Source organism: Callorhinchus milii, unplaced genomic scaffold (genome assembly GCF_018977255.1).
Source record: "Callorhinchus milii isolate IMCB2004 unplaced genomic scaffold, IMCB_Cmil_1.0 Scaffold2, whole genome shotgun sequence".
NCBI classification, from domain to species: Eukaryota; Metazoa; Chordata; class Chondrichthyes; order Chimaeriformes; family Callorhinchidae; genus Callorhinchus; species Callorhinchus milii.
In genome coordinates, this window is record NW_024704743.1 from 52983477 (window position 1) to 53000995 (window position 17519).

General features: G+C 40.0%; 1 protein-coding gene across 5 annotated transcripts in view; it reads right to left on the reverse strand.

Moving 5' to 3' along the window:
- Window positions 1–17519, reverse strand: part of pals2b (protein associated with LIN7 2, MAGUK family member b) — a 78012-nt gene that overhangs the window by 17868 nt on the left and 42625 nt on the right. For 4 of the 5 annotated variants that reach the window (XM_007903119.2, XM_007903133.2, XM_007903127.2 and 1 more), the window contains exons 3-4: window positions 15067–15188; window positions 4693–4845 (exon numbers count right to left, since the gene is read on the reverse strand). In XM_007903119.2, coding sequence (XP_007901310.1) covers window positions 4693–4845; window positions 15067–15183 — 270 coding nt within the window. In that variant the 5' untranslated portion in view covers window positions 15184–15188. The remainder of the gene's footprint in view (window positions 1–4692; window positions 4846–15066; window positions 15189–17519) is intronic. The other variant, XM_042346891.1, reaches the window with a different exon arrangement.

Consider the following 17519-nt stretch of genomic DNA (forward strand, 5'->3'; position numbering starts at 1 on the left):
TGTACCATTTCGGTAAATAATGTCTCGTTCTATTTGTAGTTACAGCAACATATTAAGTCAACTCTGAGTTGTCTTTTCTAGGCTGAAGAGCCCTAATCAATGCTCATAGATTATTTCTATAACAATGGAATTCATCTTCATTGCTCTACTCTGCACTGCATGTTGTGCCTTAGTCACAGTAACCAGAATTGTATTGACCACTCTAGGTACAGCCTGACCAGAGCACTGTACAGCCTGAGCACAAAGTCTGGGGATCCAAACTCAACTGATTTGGCAATATAAAAAATATACTGTCAATTCACTTTACAGTATTTTCTGTGAAGAGCTTTGAGACGTCTCAAAGACATGATAAGGTGCTATATCAAATGCAAGGATTATTTTATATTTTATTATATAACTCAGCATCCTGTTCACCTTGTTTACTGTTGCCATGTACTGGTTTGAAAGTTGTTAGTAATAAGTCAACTAACACCCGTAGATCTCTTTCAGCTTCCCCCTTGGCAAGTTGTGTCCCATCCAAGTGTGTCTCCTATTTTTACTTCCTATATGCAAGCAGTACTTTGCATTGACTTGTTTTTTTTGGTTTGTTTTTGTGTCAGCCAGGTGTCTGATACATGCGGAAACCCATCACCATGCTTAAGACTATATTGAACTTCATCAGCCCATGGGCATGCCCTGTCAAGCTCTCTTAACTTAAAATAGATCTTATGAGTAAGCGAGAGAGAGAATAACAAAACGGATTACAGACTCAGACTTTCCAATCTGGCAGATTCCTAGATAATGTGTAAACATGTTTCTATAGTTTGTGAGAAAAAGCAGGAACTCACATGTAGAGGGCATTATGGGAGAGAGGAAAGAAGGCGTGAGGGGGAGGAGAAGGGAGACAGCATTGCAACTTATCAAAACATGGGGCTCAACATTGACCCAATTCGAATTCAGCCATCTCCCTGAGATGCTTAGCTTGATTCTCATCAGAAAAGCTTAAAGGATTACAAATCATTAAAACAAATTGGTTTGTAAATGGTTAGTAAATTTAGCTTTTATGGTCCTTTATTCAATACAATTTTTTTAAAAAAAAGCTTGTGCCACATACCACTATCACCTGAAATCTGGATTTAAGCATTATTTACATTTGATAAGAGTCGTATGTCAGAAACAAGGTGTCTACTATCACTATGCAAATGAGAACATGTTGGTCATCTCTGAGATTGAAAGCAATGTTCCAGGAGAAGGCTACAATCTCAGCAATGCTACACAATACTCCTTTATACCATACGTGAAAACACTTTGACATGGCCCTCATTCTGCTTGATGGACAGGCATACTTTGATAAGGAAAAGCTTGGCAACAGTTTAAAAAGTGGGGGGGACAGGGGGACAACTAAGTTTTTCTGCCTTTTAAGTATCACAGAAGGGGATTATGAGGATTATTCTACTTCTGTCTGTTACATAGATATCTCATTAACTATAGATTTAACATTGGGGAAGCATAGTGTTAAATAAAACAGATTGACTAAAAAATAAGGCGAGCAACTTACATATAGACTGGTGGATAACTGAAATTTAATTGCGTATATATATATATATTTTGCAGATATTATTGTTTAAAAAAATCCTAGATTTTCCATGTCTTGATCCAAGTCACATTAAGCATTAAGTGCACTAAGGATACTAGTATTTGAAATAAAGAACGGTTTTCTGTTGGATTATATACAATGCAAGAAAACATGCATTGGCAGAGGTGTCCTCCTTTGGTTGAGACCTTAAACTGTTCAAGTGGATGTTAAAGATCCCATGGCATATTTAAAAAAAGTAATTTCTCCCAGTATCCTGGCCAGCAATCCTGCAGATAACATTGATTATTCACTTCATGGTTGCCTGTTTGACATTCACTGTTTTTGAGACATTGCTGTGTGCAAATGTACAGTTACTACATTTTCCAACAGCACTTTGAGATTGATGATGTGATGAGGCACTATAGCAAATGGAAGGATTATTGTTTTATAAATCTGATACTAAGGCTAAAAACTATAAAATAAAGAATTTGGACAAAAACGAAGAAGTGAGAAAATTGCTCCACCTTTTACCAAATTAGTGCCTAAAATCATAGAATGTTACAGCATAGAAAACAGAGCATTCTGCTCATCAAGTCTGTGCTGCTGTTTATTTGCATGAGCTATTCTAATCCCACTCCTTTGTCCACCTCCACATATTCCAATATTCCTCCTCTTTAAGCAACTATCTAATTCCCATTGAAAGAATTTATATAATGTCTAAACTATGGTTTGTGACAGTGAATTCCACCACAACAAGTCAGTTGGCAGTTAACTGGTATTAGGTGTTAATTAAAAGGCAAAATACTGCAGATTCTGGAAATCTGAAATAAAAACAGAAATTTCTGGGAACACTCAGCAGGTCAGGCAGTATCTATGGAGAGAGGAAATTGATGTCGATGACCTTTCGTCAGAACTTTTTGATGAAAGACCATTGACCTGAAACATTAACTCACTTTCCTCTCTCTATAGATGCTGCCTGACCTGCTGAGTATTCCCAGAGACTTCCGTTTTTATTAGGTGTTAATTGTTAGCTGACCATTTGAAACTGGTTCTGACTGAGGGGTATATAGAAGGAAAACTTGCTATTGTCATTGGGGATTCAACAGTCAGCAGGATAGATAGGTGTTTCTGCAACCACAAACGTGAGTCTTGCATGGTGTGTGGCCTCCCTAGTGCCAGGGTGGAGGATGTCACGGAATGGGTGCAGAAAATTCTGCGGAGGAGGGAAACAGCCAGAAGTTGTGATCCATGTTGGAACCAATGACATAGGAAAGAAAAGGGTAGAGTTTCAGGAGATAGGGAGGAGACTAAAGAGAGGGACCTGAAAGCAGGAGAAATAGAATTACTCCCAGTGCCACATGCTAGTACAGGAACAACAAGAGGAAGCAGGTTAATGTGTGGGTGGAGAAATCATGTTGGAGGGAGGGCTTCAGATTCCTGGAGCATTGGGTACAGTTCTGAAGCAGGTGGAACATGTACAAGGTGGTCAGGTTACACCTGAACAAGGCTGGGACCAATGTCCTCAAGGGGAAGTTAACTAGTGCTGCAGGGGAGCATTTAAACTAATTTGGAGGAGGGGAGGGAACCAGGATGTAACAAGGAACAGAGAGGGCTGGGAAAGACAAATAACTCTGGAATAAAGAGTAGTCCGGAAATAGAAGGAATTAGACAGGCTGAAGATGTACACAAACCATGCTCTGGATAATTCACAAGACATTTAGACTATCAGCCTTCATGATCTCATTCTTAACAGGCTTTGCTTCAAAATGTAGAAAAATCCTGCTAACACAGTTCTTGGACCGAGAAAATGTAAACTCATATTAGAAGCGAAAGCGCAAAATAGCCAATGTCAGTAAGCGCTTCCAAATTCATGAAGAGACATCACTGGAACACTTTGCACATACACACAGAAAGCCATTCAAAACACTCAACGTCTAGTTCCTATCCATCCTTATAATAATAATTTGATCACTCAATCCATGATGTTTGTGGGACACTACTGTGTGCAATTGGCTGCCGCGTTTCTCCCACAAAATACAGTCAATCCACTTTACAATATATTTTGTGAAGTACTTTGAGACGTCTCAAAGACATAAGGTGCTATATCAAATGCAAAGATTATTATTATTTATGAGGCAGTGTCATACTGAAGGGAATTATAATCGAACTCCATCGCATTTGATAAGCAGTGTATCTTAGAGAAACAAACATTATATAAAAAAACCAAAAAATCCACTTTCATACAAAATGGAATATCAGCATTGTAATTACACAAGAGCAGTCAGGTACCACTGATAACAATTCACTTTTCAGAAGGATAATGCATGCTGAATTTCACAATAATTTGATCAGTTATTTCTTGGACATTGTATCCAACTAGAGCATAGATATAATTTTACTTTTCAAGGATAAAAGATTGGTGAATATTGGTTTATGGAGGGTTAATAGCAACAACAAATTCAATAAATAAATAATAATAAATTACACTTGTACATGCCCTTCACATCGGAAAGACATCCCAGGGTGCTGAATAATCAGGCGTTTTGGCCCGGAGCTGGGAATTGGGGTCAGAAGGGGAGGAAGGCAGGGAGGGATGTGGGTGGGAGAGTGGCCGAAGGCACGGTCAAAGAGGAAGATCTTCAGACGGGACTTGAAGGAGGCAAGAGATGGGAGGGTGTGGAGGGATTGCCAGGTAGACTTCCAGAGTGTGGGAGCAGTGATGCTGAATGCCCGAATACCAATGGTGGAGCAGGAAGTGCAGAGGACCTGAAGCAGGCTGGTGTCTGCCGAGCGGAGGAAACGGACAAGCTGATAGAGGGTTATGAGGACGGAGAGGTAGAGTGGAGCAAGACCGTGGAGGGCCTTGAAAGTAAGATTGAGGGTTTTGTACGCAATTCTCTGAGGAATAGGGAGCCAGTGAAGCCAGGCAAGAACAGGGATGATGTGGGAGAGGACATGAGCTGTAAAGTCCTGAATAATCTGCAGCTTGTGGAGGGGAGAGTTGGGAAGTCCAGTGAGCAGGCAGTTGAGTTCTAATGGTTATCCTTGTATATGATCATTTACAAAAAAAACTAGATAAAACAAACTAAAAACATCCAAAGATAATACAAGTAATAGCATACAACTGCAGTGTGTACCTGAAAGTGTGGTTCTTTCAGAATTTTAGCGAGTTCTGTAGCACTCTCGTTGCCAGTGGAGATGGGATTGATATCTTCTAAAATTTGTTTCACAAGTTCCACATTATTCTCCCTCACGGCTTCCAGTTTGGTTTCTTCCAATCGCTCATGAGCCTGAAGCAGACAGAAACTCAGTTACTCAAGCATACACACCTCATGTAATATTAGTCACTTTTAGTGTACATCTGCCCTTGGTAGCGGACAGAAACTCATAGCATTCTTACAATTCCTTTTTATTTTTTGATCAGCCGGGTGTCTAACAGCCTACAGTGGGCTGACTTGATTCCGTTGTTAAGCATGTTTCCTTGGTTTAGGTTTGTATCAAAACTATAGACTCTACTTGGATGAACAAGAACTAGTAGAACTAGGATTCTGCTTCTATTATTTCCTACCTTTCGAGTTGATAGAATTTTAGCTCAAATCTGTTGTAATGTTTAATAAGCCTTGGGTTATGAAAAATAAAAATTCAGGAATTATGGCATGCTGTACTGCTCTTTCTCTACTACCCCAGTAATGGATCGGGATCTCAGCTCCTACTGCTGTTTTCGCGCTGTATTCATTCCCGTATTAAATAGAATGTTGAGTCAATTCATTGTGGATGGGACAGAGGTTGACGTCCACTGACCCCTGTGTAAATAACTGAAACAAGATATTCTCACTACAAGTATGGATTTGCAAAGCTGTGCTTACCATTGTCAACACAGAGCCTTGTCTAATAATCATAATCCTTGCATTTGATATAGAGGCTTTCATGTCATCAAGAAGTCTCAAAGCACTTCACAGGATATATTGTAAAGTGAATTAACTTTATTTATGGGCAAAACGCAGCAGTCAGTTGCGCATAGCAATGTCTCACAACAGTCGTGGATTGAGTGACCAAATTCTTAGATATTTTTTAAATTTTGAAGGCATGATTACCCCCAGAAAGCGATCTGCCAATTGACTAACAAGCAGATTCCTACTTACGGCTACGAAAACTAAATAGAGGCATGTGGAGTAAGGAAACTTGCCTAAGTTTTTGTTCAGCCCTTGAAACAACCAATTTTATTTGGAGGATTCTTGGCCAGGACATCGGAAGAAACTCCCTTCGCTTTTCAAACAGTGCCAGGGGATCTTTAAAGTCCATCTGAACAGACAGACCTTGGTATAACATCTCAGCCAAAGTAGGGCACCTCCAACAAGGGATCCAGCACTACATTGCATGTCATCTTACACTATGTGGTTCCAAGTCCCGATGTGGGGCTTGAACTCACAACCTTCTGGCTCAGAGGCAACCATGCCAAGCTGATCTAACTGTTGCTGAAAGTCTTCGCTATTAAAGTCTCTGCTGTAACAAGACAAAAAAGCTTTTCATTTCCCATTTAAAGATTTGACAATTTTACAAGAGATTAAATAAATACATTCTACTGAAAATATTTTCTGAAGATACATTGCCCTCTAAAAACAGCCACTCAACCAATAATAAAAGAAACATTAAAGCCATCAAACTATAGTACTGCCCCTACCACAGATGCTCAAGTGCTGCAACCTTTAAATCACTTTTAAAAATAATAAAACTCTCAATGTTCTGGGATATAACTAAATTTTTGAGTTAAGCCAAATTCGCACAATGCCTGTTTAACTGTAGAATAGCTATGTTATGAATATCTGTGAAGATTAGGGTAAAGATTTATCAGATTATAAATTGAAGTTTTTATAATCCTGACTGGATTCCAAAACTGATCCTCCTTGCATCAGTATTACAATCCACATTAGTATTAATGTCCTGATAACCCTAGTATAATCTACATTCAAAATAACCCCAGCCATAGTTGAAGAACAGTGGGACAAAAAGTAAGTTAATGGTCAACCACCCCACTTCCCAAATAAAGAGCATAAATAAAATAATTTGGATTGTACATATCTCGATGAAAATGTTGTACTCATGCTTTGCCTTCCTGCAGGCTTTTTTTTAATAAAACAGCGACTTGTAACCCTAGATGCCTAACTACATGTTCCCACTCATCTACAAGTCACTGTTTCACTGGATTGAAGAGCAGAAGTAATGTACAATCTCCAGATAATTGCAGCTAAAATACGTTGGTTTAAACTGAACTGAACAAAAAATTATTTCACTGAACAGATTTTGATAATCATGAATTCTGTTTACAGGTTCTCATCTTGAAGTATTACTGATTTGGACACAAAAAACAAAAACTGCATGATCTTAAAATTATCTGGTTCTCTAAAATTTATATTAGCTGCTGTAAAAATCTAGTTTTCAATATCATTAAAAAATCCAAACTCACCATGAATTCTGAATGCTTTTGTCTAATCCAGTGAATAAAAGTGCAATTTTTATCAGGCATTTAATAAAGTCAGATTTTCTTTTGATATACACTTCTTCCCAAGCATCGAGTCTTGCTGGAGTATGGTAGATGGAAACCAGCAGTCCTCCAGCGCCTCATGCAAGTGAATATTCGTCACACAAGATTCTGGATAGTGAGATTCCAACTGTGCAACAGTGTACCGCACCATTGCAATCCTCGGTCAGGTTACTTGTTACAGATTACATGTGTACTTTCCAGTTCGGGACACTAGATAGGGATCAGGAACAAGAACCCAGAATGATCCAACATCTCCCTCGACTCTGGAGGCAAGGTCATCAAAGCAGCCCTCCCTATCGCTGTTCTGCCTGAAATCAGCTAAGTTGAAATAGAGCAAATCTTCAACCTTAATCGGCTTTGCTCCACTGGGCAATGCCTTTATCTGTTTGACCACATTGGGGGGAAACGCCTTTTCATCTTGGTTAAAGTTCATTGCATTTACGTCAAATTGGCTAGCAGAATTGTAAAAGCAGTGGGAAGCAGAACATTGTAAATGAAAAAAATCTCCGTCAGTGAGGCAATGACTAGAAGAGTATCGCAGGGATCTTCACTGAATACTCTGCTTTCACACTAATTATTCATCACTTGGAAGAAAATATTCTATTTTGATTTTGAAGAAAATATTGGTTTGGATACTCTTAAGCACAGTAATGGGTTTCCACATATGTCAGACACCCAGCCGACTACAAAAGAGAAAATACTTCTTGTATTATAAATTAATTCAATGCAGAAAAGTGTAAGGTGATGCATATGAGAACAGTAAATGTGCATACACGAGGAGACAGCATTTCAGTGGTCTATCAACAGAGAGAACCCAAGATGAACAGAGGTGAATGAAAATAATTGGGTGCAATTATGATCAATCAGTCACGAACATATGCAGTCAACATGAAACTACAATCACAAACAATCAAATATTGAGATACAAATAGGCAAGAGGTTGGCGACAAGTTTAAAGTTTACAAGTACTTGAGTCTAACAGCAGTTAGTGCACTAGCCTTGCAAGCGAGAGGACTCGGGTTCAATTTCTGGCCAGGGCAAAATCTTAGGCAGGTTTCCTTATATGCCTCTGTTTACCCAGCAATAAGTAGGATCCTGGTTGTTAGTGGATTGGCGGGTGGCTTTCCTGGGGTAACAATCCCTCAAAAAAAATGTAATTGTTCAATTCATGACAGTTTGTGGGACACTGTTGTGCGCAATTTGTTGCTGTGTTTCGCCCACAAAATACACAGTAAATCCACTTTACAATATATAAGCGCTTTGAGAAGTCTCAACCAAGTGAGATGTTTTAAAGCACTGATATAAGGCAATATATGAAATCCAAGGATTATTGTATATATTATAAACATTTTGAATACTATGGGCAATCTTGGGACAACTACTTTCAAAAGGACGTTAACTTGCATTTATAAAGCACCCTTAACGCAGGATTGTGTCTCACACCTCTGGGTAAGGCAGTCTATGATTCTACAACTGTGTTTCTGATAGTAGAGCAATGTGGAACAGGTAACCTACTCACAGCTCCAAAATCAGTTCTTTAGTTTTTAATGTTCTTAAGTACCGGGCATGTGATTATGTCTCCTAAATGAACATGGACATTGATGCCTCAGGTTAGCAAAGAGATTTCTTTGAGATATTCTGTAATCCGATTAAAACCCTTTCCCTCCAAAAAAATAAGTGTTAGGGACTTGTCAATTGTACGAGTACATTTTTTAGGTTTCATGCACTCATGGATTTTGTTTTATTCTGCTCTCTGGAACTCCATTCAACTCACTATCTCCATCCCTTATTTAAAGCCTGTCTCTACATGCGCTTTTGGTCATCTTTGCCCCCACTCCCCATTTCCTTCAGCTCTCACCTCCAACTCTGGTGCCCAGCCAGGATTGTTAAGCGCTTTGTAACATCCTGATGTCAAATGAGCTGTATAAATACAACTTGTATTGTTTTATCCCAATTTACCTTTCACCTCAGATCAAAGACAAATTTCTTTCAGCGCATTTGGTACATTATTGTAATAGAATTTAGATGTTTTGGAGGTGATGAAAAAAAGAGACAAACCATCTTGTCTCAAAGAATCATTTTCGATTTTTTTTACTATTAATAACATACGCACATTTTCATAATTTTTAAATATTCAGTGTTTATTTTGAATACAATGGCTTAACATGTCTGGCTTTGAACCAGAATGATCACTTAATTAATCTATTTAGGTACAGAATCAGTTTTGGAATGGGCATTCCAATATTTGGCCAGGGTATTCATATCCAATGTACAAAAAAATGTGTTTACGTTGCAACATAGCCTGTATTCAAAATGCAGGTTTGCAGTAAAAAGGAATAAGCCATCTGTCAGAGAATAAAACAGCAACAACGCTTCAGAATGGTCTCCCAACACTTTATAGCTGGTAGCTACCGAAATGCTCCACCTTCCAAATAAGAAAACAGGTCAGTGAAGATAAAGGCAAAAAGGAAGTTATTCCAACAAGAGATGGAGTACACAAGGTCTTCAACATGCTGTGCCAACCCGAACATGTATTCACACACACGTAGACACACACACAACTCCAATCAAACTCCTGTACATCATGCAGAAGAGGCATGGAGCTCAGTACTTTTGTCAGAAAATGGAGGAGAGGGAACAAGTCAAAGAATTCCCTGGATGAATCCTGCACTCCAAAATAATAATAGTAATGCTTGCAAATGGCTGGCTCAAGAGTAGTGCTTGAATTGATGCTTTTTTTTCTAGTCAGCCGGCTGCCTGACACCTGCAGAAATCCATCACCGTGCTTAGGCGTATCCAGATCAGATTGAGTTTGACAAATGTATGCCACCTACGTATAGAACTTTCCCTGTGTCTGAAAAGGAATGCACACTTTCTTCCTGGAGGGACAGACCCTACTTATCAAATTCCAAGAGTATTAGACATAGGTTGGCAAGAGCTAAGGATTAGGGATTCCAGAGTGTGTTTGTGATTTAAATATTGGGAGTTTAACCACATAGCTTTCTATTGAACGCACTGTCTGGCAAGCTCCCAGCTGCTTGCCCAGTGAAGACCATACTACCTGTTAAAAGTATCTTCATTGACATATCCTTCAAACCTCCTAAATAAAATTTTAAGTAGCTATTTAAAAAAGTAAAAAAAGCTGCAGCCACTCTTTATTATATACTCCCTCCAGCTTCACCCCAACAGAGACCCTCCCCACGGCCTTACCCCAACAGAGACCACCAACAGCCTCACCTCAACAGAGACCCCCAGTCTCACCCTAACACTCCCCCCACAGCCTCACCCTAACAGAGACCACCCCACTACCGTCAGTCCCACCCCAGCAGAGACCAGCTTGAAGTAAAAACGCAAAAAACAGATACAGAAATGGGAGGCAAAATGTAATTCTACAGAGGAAGGGGCAGAGTGGGGAAATAAACAAAAAGCTTGTTCTTCTCCTCCGCACTCAGCTTCACAGAATGGGAACAGTTGGCATACACTGTACCACAGCCAAACAGTTAGGCACCAGCTGCAGAGCTACGCAACACACAGCGAATGCACTTGGACGCCCAGCTGCGTTTCACTGGTATTTAAAACAGTGACAGAAAAATTAAATTTTACCATCTGAACACGGGGCACATACCGTATGAATATGGGACTTGTGGATTGTAAATGCTTAGACTCCTTGCCAATTGATAGGTCCTAAACAGATGAAATTACCAGCTTCACAGATGGCTAAGTTGGCAAAAGCCTTTGATTGGCATGAAACAATCCTAAGGAGCAATTGCTGGTGTTTGCTGAGTTAGTGGTTTTCACACAGTTCAACACTGGGTTTGCTACCATTGGTATTCATGCCCCTGGGAATAGAAATGGGGAGGCACCAGGGTTCCTGCTTCAGGTGGCTATCTAAATAACCCCTGCTGAAAACTCCAGGTGAGTTCAGAACTTTTATTTCACCTACAGCTATCTGTTTAAAAGAAAGTTGGAGGAATTACCGAGTACTGAATTCATCGAGCAACATGATCAGACTCTTTGCAAATGGATAGACTTAATATAGTAATGTTTAATATATTTAATGTTGAAAAACAGTCTTGAAAATTCACCAACCAAGTGAGAAAATTTTCGTTTTAATCTCTTCACCACAAACCTGGCTTTCCAGAAGAAAGCTGTTCAGATGCAGATCTGTAAGCAGTTTGCATTGATTATGCCGAGAAAACACACAGTCACTACACTTTACTGTATATCCTGTGAAGCGTTTTAAGGTATCCTCGTGACATGAAAAGCGCGATAGCAAATGTAAGGATTTTTAAAAATTGCTGTGTCAGATGGCAGCCATCAAGCATTAACAACTTTAAAATCCTGTTCGGCCATGGTTTTACACTTTAGAGTAGGAAACTCCAGAATATCACGCTATTAATCCACATACACAAGACAAGATGGAAGGGACTTTGCCAAGTTTGATTAAGTGAATGCTTCAGCTGTTAAGGGCTGGAATGCACTCACTGGTTGGGAACCTTTAGTGAAAGACAGTCAGGCTGACCTCAGTGACATGGCAATTTAGCGACACAATTGGCAAGACTATCATTTAAACTCAGATTTAATTCTGAATGATCCCTCAGACATTTTATGATAATTCTAGTGAATTGTGGGGAGTTGGTGGAGAGGAAGGAATCCACTCTTGCCAACTCCCTGGATGCATCAGCCCCAATTCGCTACCCTCTACTTTGGCCACCAGTGTACCAGCACATTGATTTCAAAGTTCATGTCCTGGCCTTCAAATATCTTCACAATGTTGCCCCCTCCCTACCTTTGCAATCTCCTCCAGCTCTATTCTCCTGGCCAGGACTTCCAATGCTCCAACACCATTCTGCTGTTTTGTTCCTTATTCCCTCAATCTCTGGATCTCTCTCCCAAAATCCCAGCACTTTGCACCTATCCTCCCTACCATCAAATCCACTGCAAAAACTAATCTTTTTGAATATGCCTTTAACCCAGATTCCCTCAACTTTCCTTCCTGCTAACGGTGATTCTCCATCATTGTGAATAGAATCGAGACTGAAAAAAGGATGCTATTTAAGTGTAAGTTCCTTAGCTGCATTGTCAGCAGTAGTTTATCCTCCTGTCCAGGGAAGAATGATGAGCGGAAAAGAATAAATTTACCAAAAATGAATAAATTGATTAATACCCGTACAAAACAAATGGAGATTAGGCCATTAAACTGCTCCTTCCTATATACAATTTGTAATTTACAATTGATTACACCCACATATTATCCCTCATATGTGAAAACCTATGTCACACTTGCACATGGGTGGATCTATGAACCTAAGAGTGCAAAATGTACCCTGGAAATTGCCTAACTGCAATATGTAATCACACTGCTTGGTGTGATAGAACAGTGGAGTCCTGTAGCTCAGTGGTTAGAGCACTCGCTTTGCAAGCAAAACACCTGGGTTCAATTCCAGGCAGGGCGAAACCTTGGGCAAGTTTCCTTACTCCACATGCCTAATAATTATCTCTTCAAAGCAAAACAATAATAAATTGGTCATTTTCAGTCCATGACTGTTTGTGGGACACTGCTGTGCGCAATTGGCTGCCGCGTTTTACAGTATATTCTGTGAAGCGCTTTGAGACGTCGAGAAGACGTGAAAAGCGCTATATCAAATGCAAGGATATCAACGTGTTCACAGCTTGTACACTTTTAAATTACACACTACAAGAATACACAAAGATGCTGGTCAGCTTGCAAAAACTGTCGGTTTATGCACTTTGCCCTTGGTCTCTGGCACTTTCTCACAGAATCCTTTACCTCTTAAAAATCCATTCTCGCTAACAGTATCGTTGATCACCAGCTTATAAAAAAAAACTTTCCTACCTACCCTGCTCAGTGACCCCAATATCTCCCTCCACACCTCAGGCGCTGACAGCATCACCATCCATGGTGGCACACTCCACCTCACTGAGCCAGCTGGGAACCTTGGTGTTTTGTTTGACCCTCAACTATCCTTTCTACCCCACATCCATGCCATGTACCGCTCTGCCTTCCCCCACCTCTGTAATATCGCCCAGCTCCTCCACTGTCTCACACCGCAGGCCACCGAAACCCCCAAACACGCATCCATAACATCGAGGATTGACTATGCAAACTCCCCGCTTGTCGGCCTTCTCAACTCCTCCCTCCAAAGGCTGCAGATCATCCAGAACTCTGCAGCCTATGTCCTCTCCCGCACCAGGCTCCGTGTCCCTATCACCCCCATCCTCGCCCGACTCCACCGGCTTCCCATCACACAGAGGATACAGTTCAAGATCCTGGTTCTCACCTTCAAAGCCCTTCACGGTCTTGCTCCGCCCTACCTCTGCGACCTCCAAACCCCTTACCATCCTGCCCACTCCCTCTGCTCAGCAGGCTCTGGACTGCTTCAAGTCCCGTTTCACTCGCCCCACCATTGGCGGGCAGGTCTTCAGCCACTTTGCCCCCACCCTCTGGAACTCCATCCCACAGTCCCTCCGCCTTGCTCCCTCCCTCGCCTCCTTCAAGACCTTCCTCTTCAACCGTGTCTTTGGTCACCCTCCTTCCTGCCCTGCCCTCCACCCTCCCCAATCCTGACCCCCTGCTCGGGTCGGAAACACTGACTGTCCAGCGCTTTGGGTCATCCTCCCAGTGTGAAAGGCGCTATACGAATGTAATTTGGTTTGTTTGAAGTGCTTCGAGACAACTTGCATTTTAAACATGACAATATTCATTCTTCATGAATATACATTCGTCATGAATATTCATTCTTCTACGTGTTGTATGTGCAAGTGTATTTTCGAAATAATTTGTGCAAAAATTGGCTGGAACTGTAAAACAGAAAACTGTGGCATTGCTGTCATTTGTAATCATTAAACAAACACTATGGCACTATATTTAAGCAAAAGTCTTGATGTGTGAGAGAGGTAGCATCTGTTGTGTAGGCACTGTAGCAATATGTCTATATCACCTACATCACTGAGCTGATCCAAGACATGCAGGTAGGGGAAGTAAAAAAAAACCTGATATCAGCAACATGAGAAGGGAAGGAGAGAAAAAGGTGAGATAACAAAATAATAACAATGCTTGCATTTGATATAGGGTCTTATAACATCGTTGAGACATCTCAAAGCGTTTCACAGGATATACTATGTATTTTGCAGGCAAAACGCAACAGCCAGTTGGGCACAGCAACATCCCACAAACAGCCATGGAGTGAGTGACCAATTTTATTTGAGGGATTGTTGGTCAGGTCACTGGGCGAAACTCGTGCCATGGGGATCTTTAACATCCACCTAAACAAGCAGATGGGGCCTCAGTTTATCGTCTCATCCGAAGGATGGAAAAAATTTAAAAATTAAGATCAATAAAGTAAAGAAATAGACATAAGACAAAATGGAGGAACGTAAAGGAAGTTTCTCCTCGAGTCCTGGGCAACAATTCCCCAGATAAAATTGGTCATTCACTTCATTGCTGTTTGTGGGGCATTACCCTGCTCAAATTAACTGCTGTGTTTGCCTACAAATACAGTCACTACACTTCACAGTAAAATCTTATGAAGCGCTTTGAGACATTGATGACATGATAAGGCTCTACATCAATTGCAAGTATTTTTCTTTTCATCATTTCAAGACTCCCAAAATACAATCAATTTACTTTACAGTAAAATCCTGTGAAGCGCTTTGAGGGGTCTCAATGACGTGGTAAGGTGCTATATCAAATGCAAGGATTATTATATAAAAGAAAATAACACCGCAAAATGAGGCAAATTATTGACTGGTGTAAAATCAGTGCTAATAGCATGCAGAGACAACATAGTTTTCCAGCCAAACATGGCCACATTTCAAACTGTTATTAATCCCATTTAATCTGTAGAATTTAACCATTGAGTTGAAATTCATTCCCTGGGATACTTACATTGAAAAGTAAATGTCATCACACAAGACAATATAAAGAAGAACAAGTCAAATACTGTACCTTGGCAAGAGATCGGACAATGGGACTCTCCATTATTCCTTTGAGGAAGATGAGATCTATTTCCTTGGCTCCCGTAGACACAGGAAACTCATTGAGGTTCTCCAGTACTTGCTGCATTGCTGCTGAAGAGACACAAAAATCAACTGTGAAAATTCTGCACCAATTAGTGACGCTGCCATAATCATTCAACCACAATCACAGCTCAACACTTCGTGCTTCAAATTTGCATTTGAATCGGAATATAAATAGCAAGCCGCTGGTAGCCAAATTATTGATTCAATATTCGCACTGAAAAAGCATTACATCCAACATTGTGAAAAGGCTTCTTGCGGGTAATCATTTTAATTGTATTACTTAATCGACTATACCTCAAATATCTATTCATTATTTACAAAAGGGGCACATACTCACCCAACATAATTTTTCTTAAATAAAAAATAAGCAGGAATTAGTTTGCCAATAAGTATTCATGACCCTATAAAAATGATCCTGGTGTGATCCCTGATTAAATAAAGCCATAGTAGTCAATATGGTAGAGGCATCGATCGGGGCACGAGGTGAGCTGGCCTGGGCAAGCAGCAATATTAATAATTAGAAGGGAAGAGAGGGGAAAGAATTCAGGACAAACTGAAGTGTAAGGTGTAATGAAGTGACTGGTAAGAAAATTTGAATTTTAGTTAAAAAGATAAATTCAAAGTTAAATTTGATATTGTAATGCGATCAACTTAAAATGGCTTGTCAACAGTTGATTTGCTCAGCCTCAAATCCCAAAAGTAACTTGTAACATGATTTCTCATCATGGAACTGAAGTTTGCAGCAAAATATAAATGTTGTAAAAGTCTTAATTACTGTGTGTAGAGCCTATAGGTACAATCAAGTAAAAATGTAGAAGGCTGCTGTAACCCCATCTAGGTATTGACGACGTCTATCTTTTAACTCAATTTCTCTGTGGGAGGAAGGAAAGAGAACTGTAATTGTCCATTGAATCCCAAAATCGCTTGGGCAGGAACTCAGAATGAGGCTTTTATAAGCTTCTATAGGCTCTACATACAGTAATTAAGTCTTTTATGAGCCTCATTCTGGACATTATACTATTTCAATTCTAGATCTTCAACTGAAAGTGACTGAAATTCTTCAATTTCTAGCTGAAATTAGCTGCAGCAAGAGGAATATGAGCTCATAAGAATGCACAGGCTTTACAAATAAATCAGATTCCAAAGAGAAGTCAGAAACCTAGTATGATTTGCATTGTGAAACAAATCATTTGAGAGACAATGTGTAGATTGTACTTGATTGTACCTATAGGCTCTATGTCTATGCAGGCTACAGTATTTATACAGCACAAGAAAGAAAGTCAGGTGGTGATCCCATTGTAAAGACCTTAAACCGGACTGGGTACTTCCAGAAATGCTGTACTGCCAACCTTGGGTTTATTTGATAATAAAATGAAATAAAATTGTTTCAAAATAAAATGATAAATAAATAATAATTTGGTCACTTCAATCCACGACTGTTTGTGGGACACTGCTGCGCGCAATCGGCTGCCGTGTTTCGCCCACAAAATGTACAGTCAATTCACTTTACAGTATATTCTGTGAAGCGCTTTGAGATGCCTTGAAGATGTGATAAGGCTCTATATCAAATGCAAGGATTATTATTATATTTATATGCACGTGAACAGTGCTAGAAATAAATCAGGATGGAAATTATGCTTCTATGGCGTTAAATTGAACAGTATTTTAATTAATTTCACAATTTGCCTTTAGTAATCTAATTATGTGATCCTCAATGGTGCTATTTTTTATGCCATCAATATCCCAACAATAAAGGATGAGTGTGGGGAGAAGGGAAGGAAATTACTGCTATGGTTAATAACAATACTGGGAAACCTCATGATAACATGGTCAGCTGGGTACAATCTCACTTATAAACAAAGCATGGAAAAATGGCCACTTCTAGGTTGTCAGGTTGCCATTAGCATCACTTCTTGTCACCCGTGCACTATATCATGAAATGCCATCAACAACAACAACAAAATTACATTTGTATAGCGCCTTTCACATTGGGAGGACGTCCCAAGCACTTCCTGCACATGGCAAGCGGTGCACAGGAAGTGACATTACTGGTGCTTCCTGCGCTTAGTGCACAAGTTGTGATGTTAACAGACGTGAAATCTGCCTTTTTTTTAGTTTGGGAAGCCAGCTAGTCAGTGCTAGAAACCAGGTGTTTCTGGTTAGTGTGGATTCACAGTAAACCTATTATCCAAGAAAGGCAACACGATATTGAAAGGCTTACAACAGAGGTTTTTTGTAGTAGTGTAAGGCAGCGAAAATAAACACGACTAAAAATTGATAAGCTTAGCTGAACCAATGTCACGGTTGTGTTGGTGGATTAAATACAACCTGGGACCATGAAGAATAATAACAAATCAGTCTGGAATGCCACACCAAGTA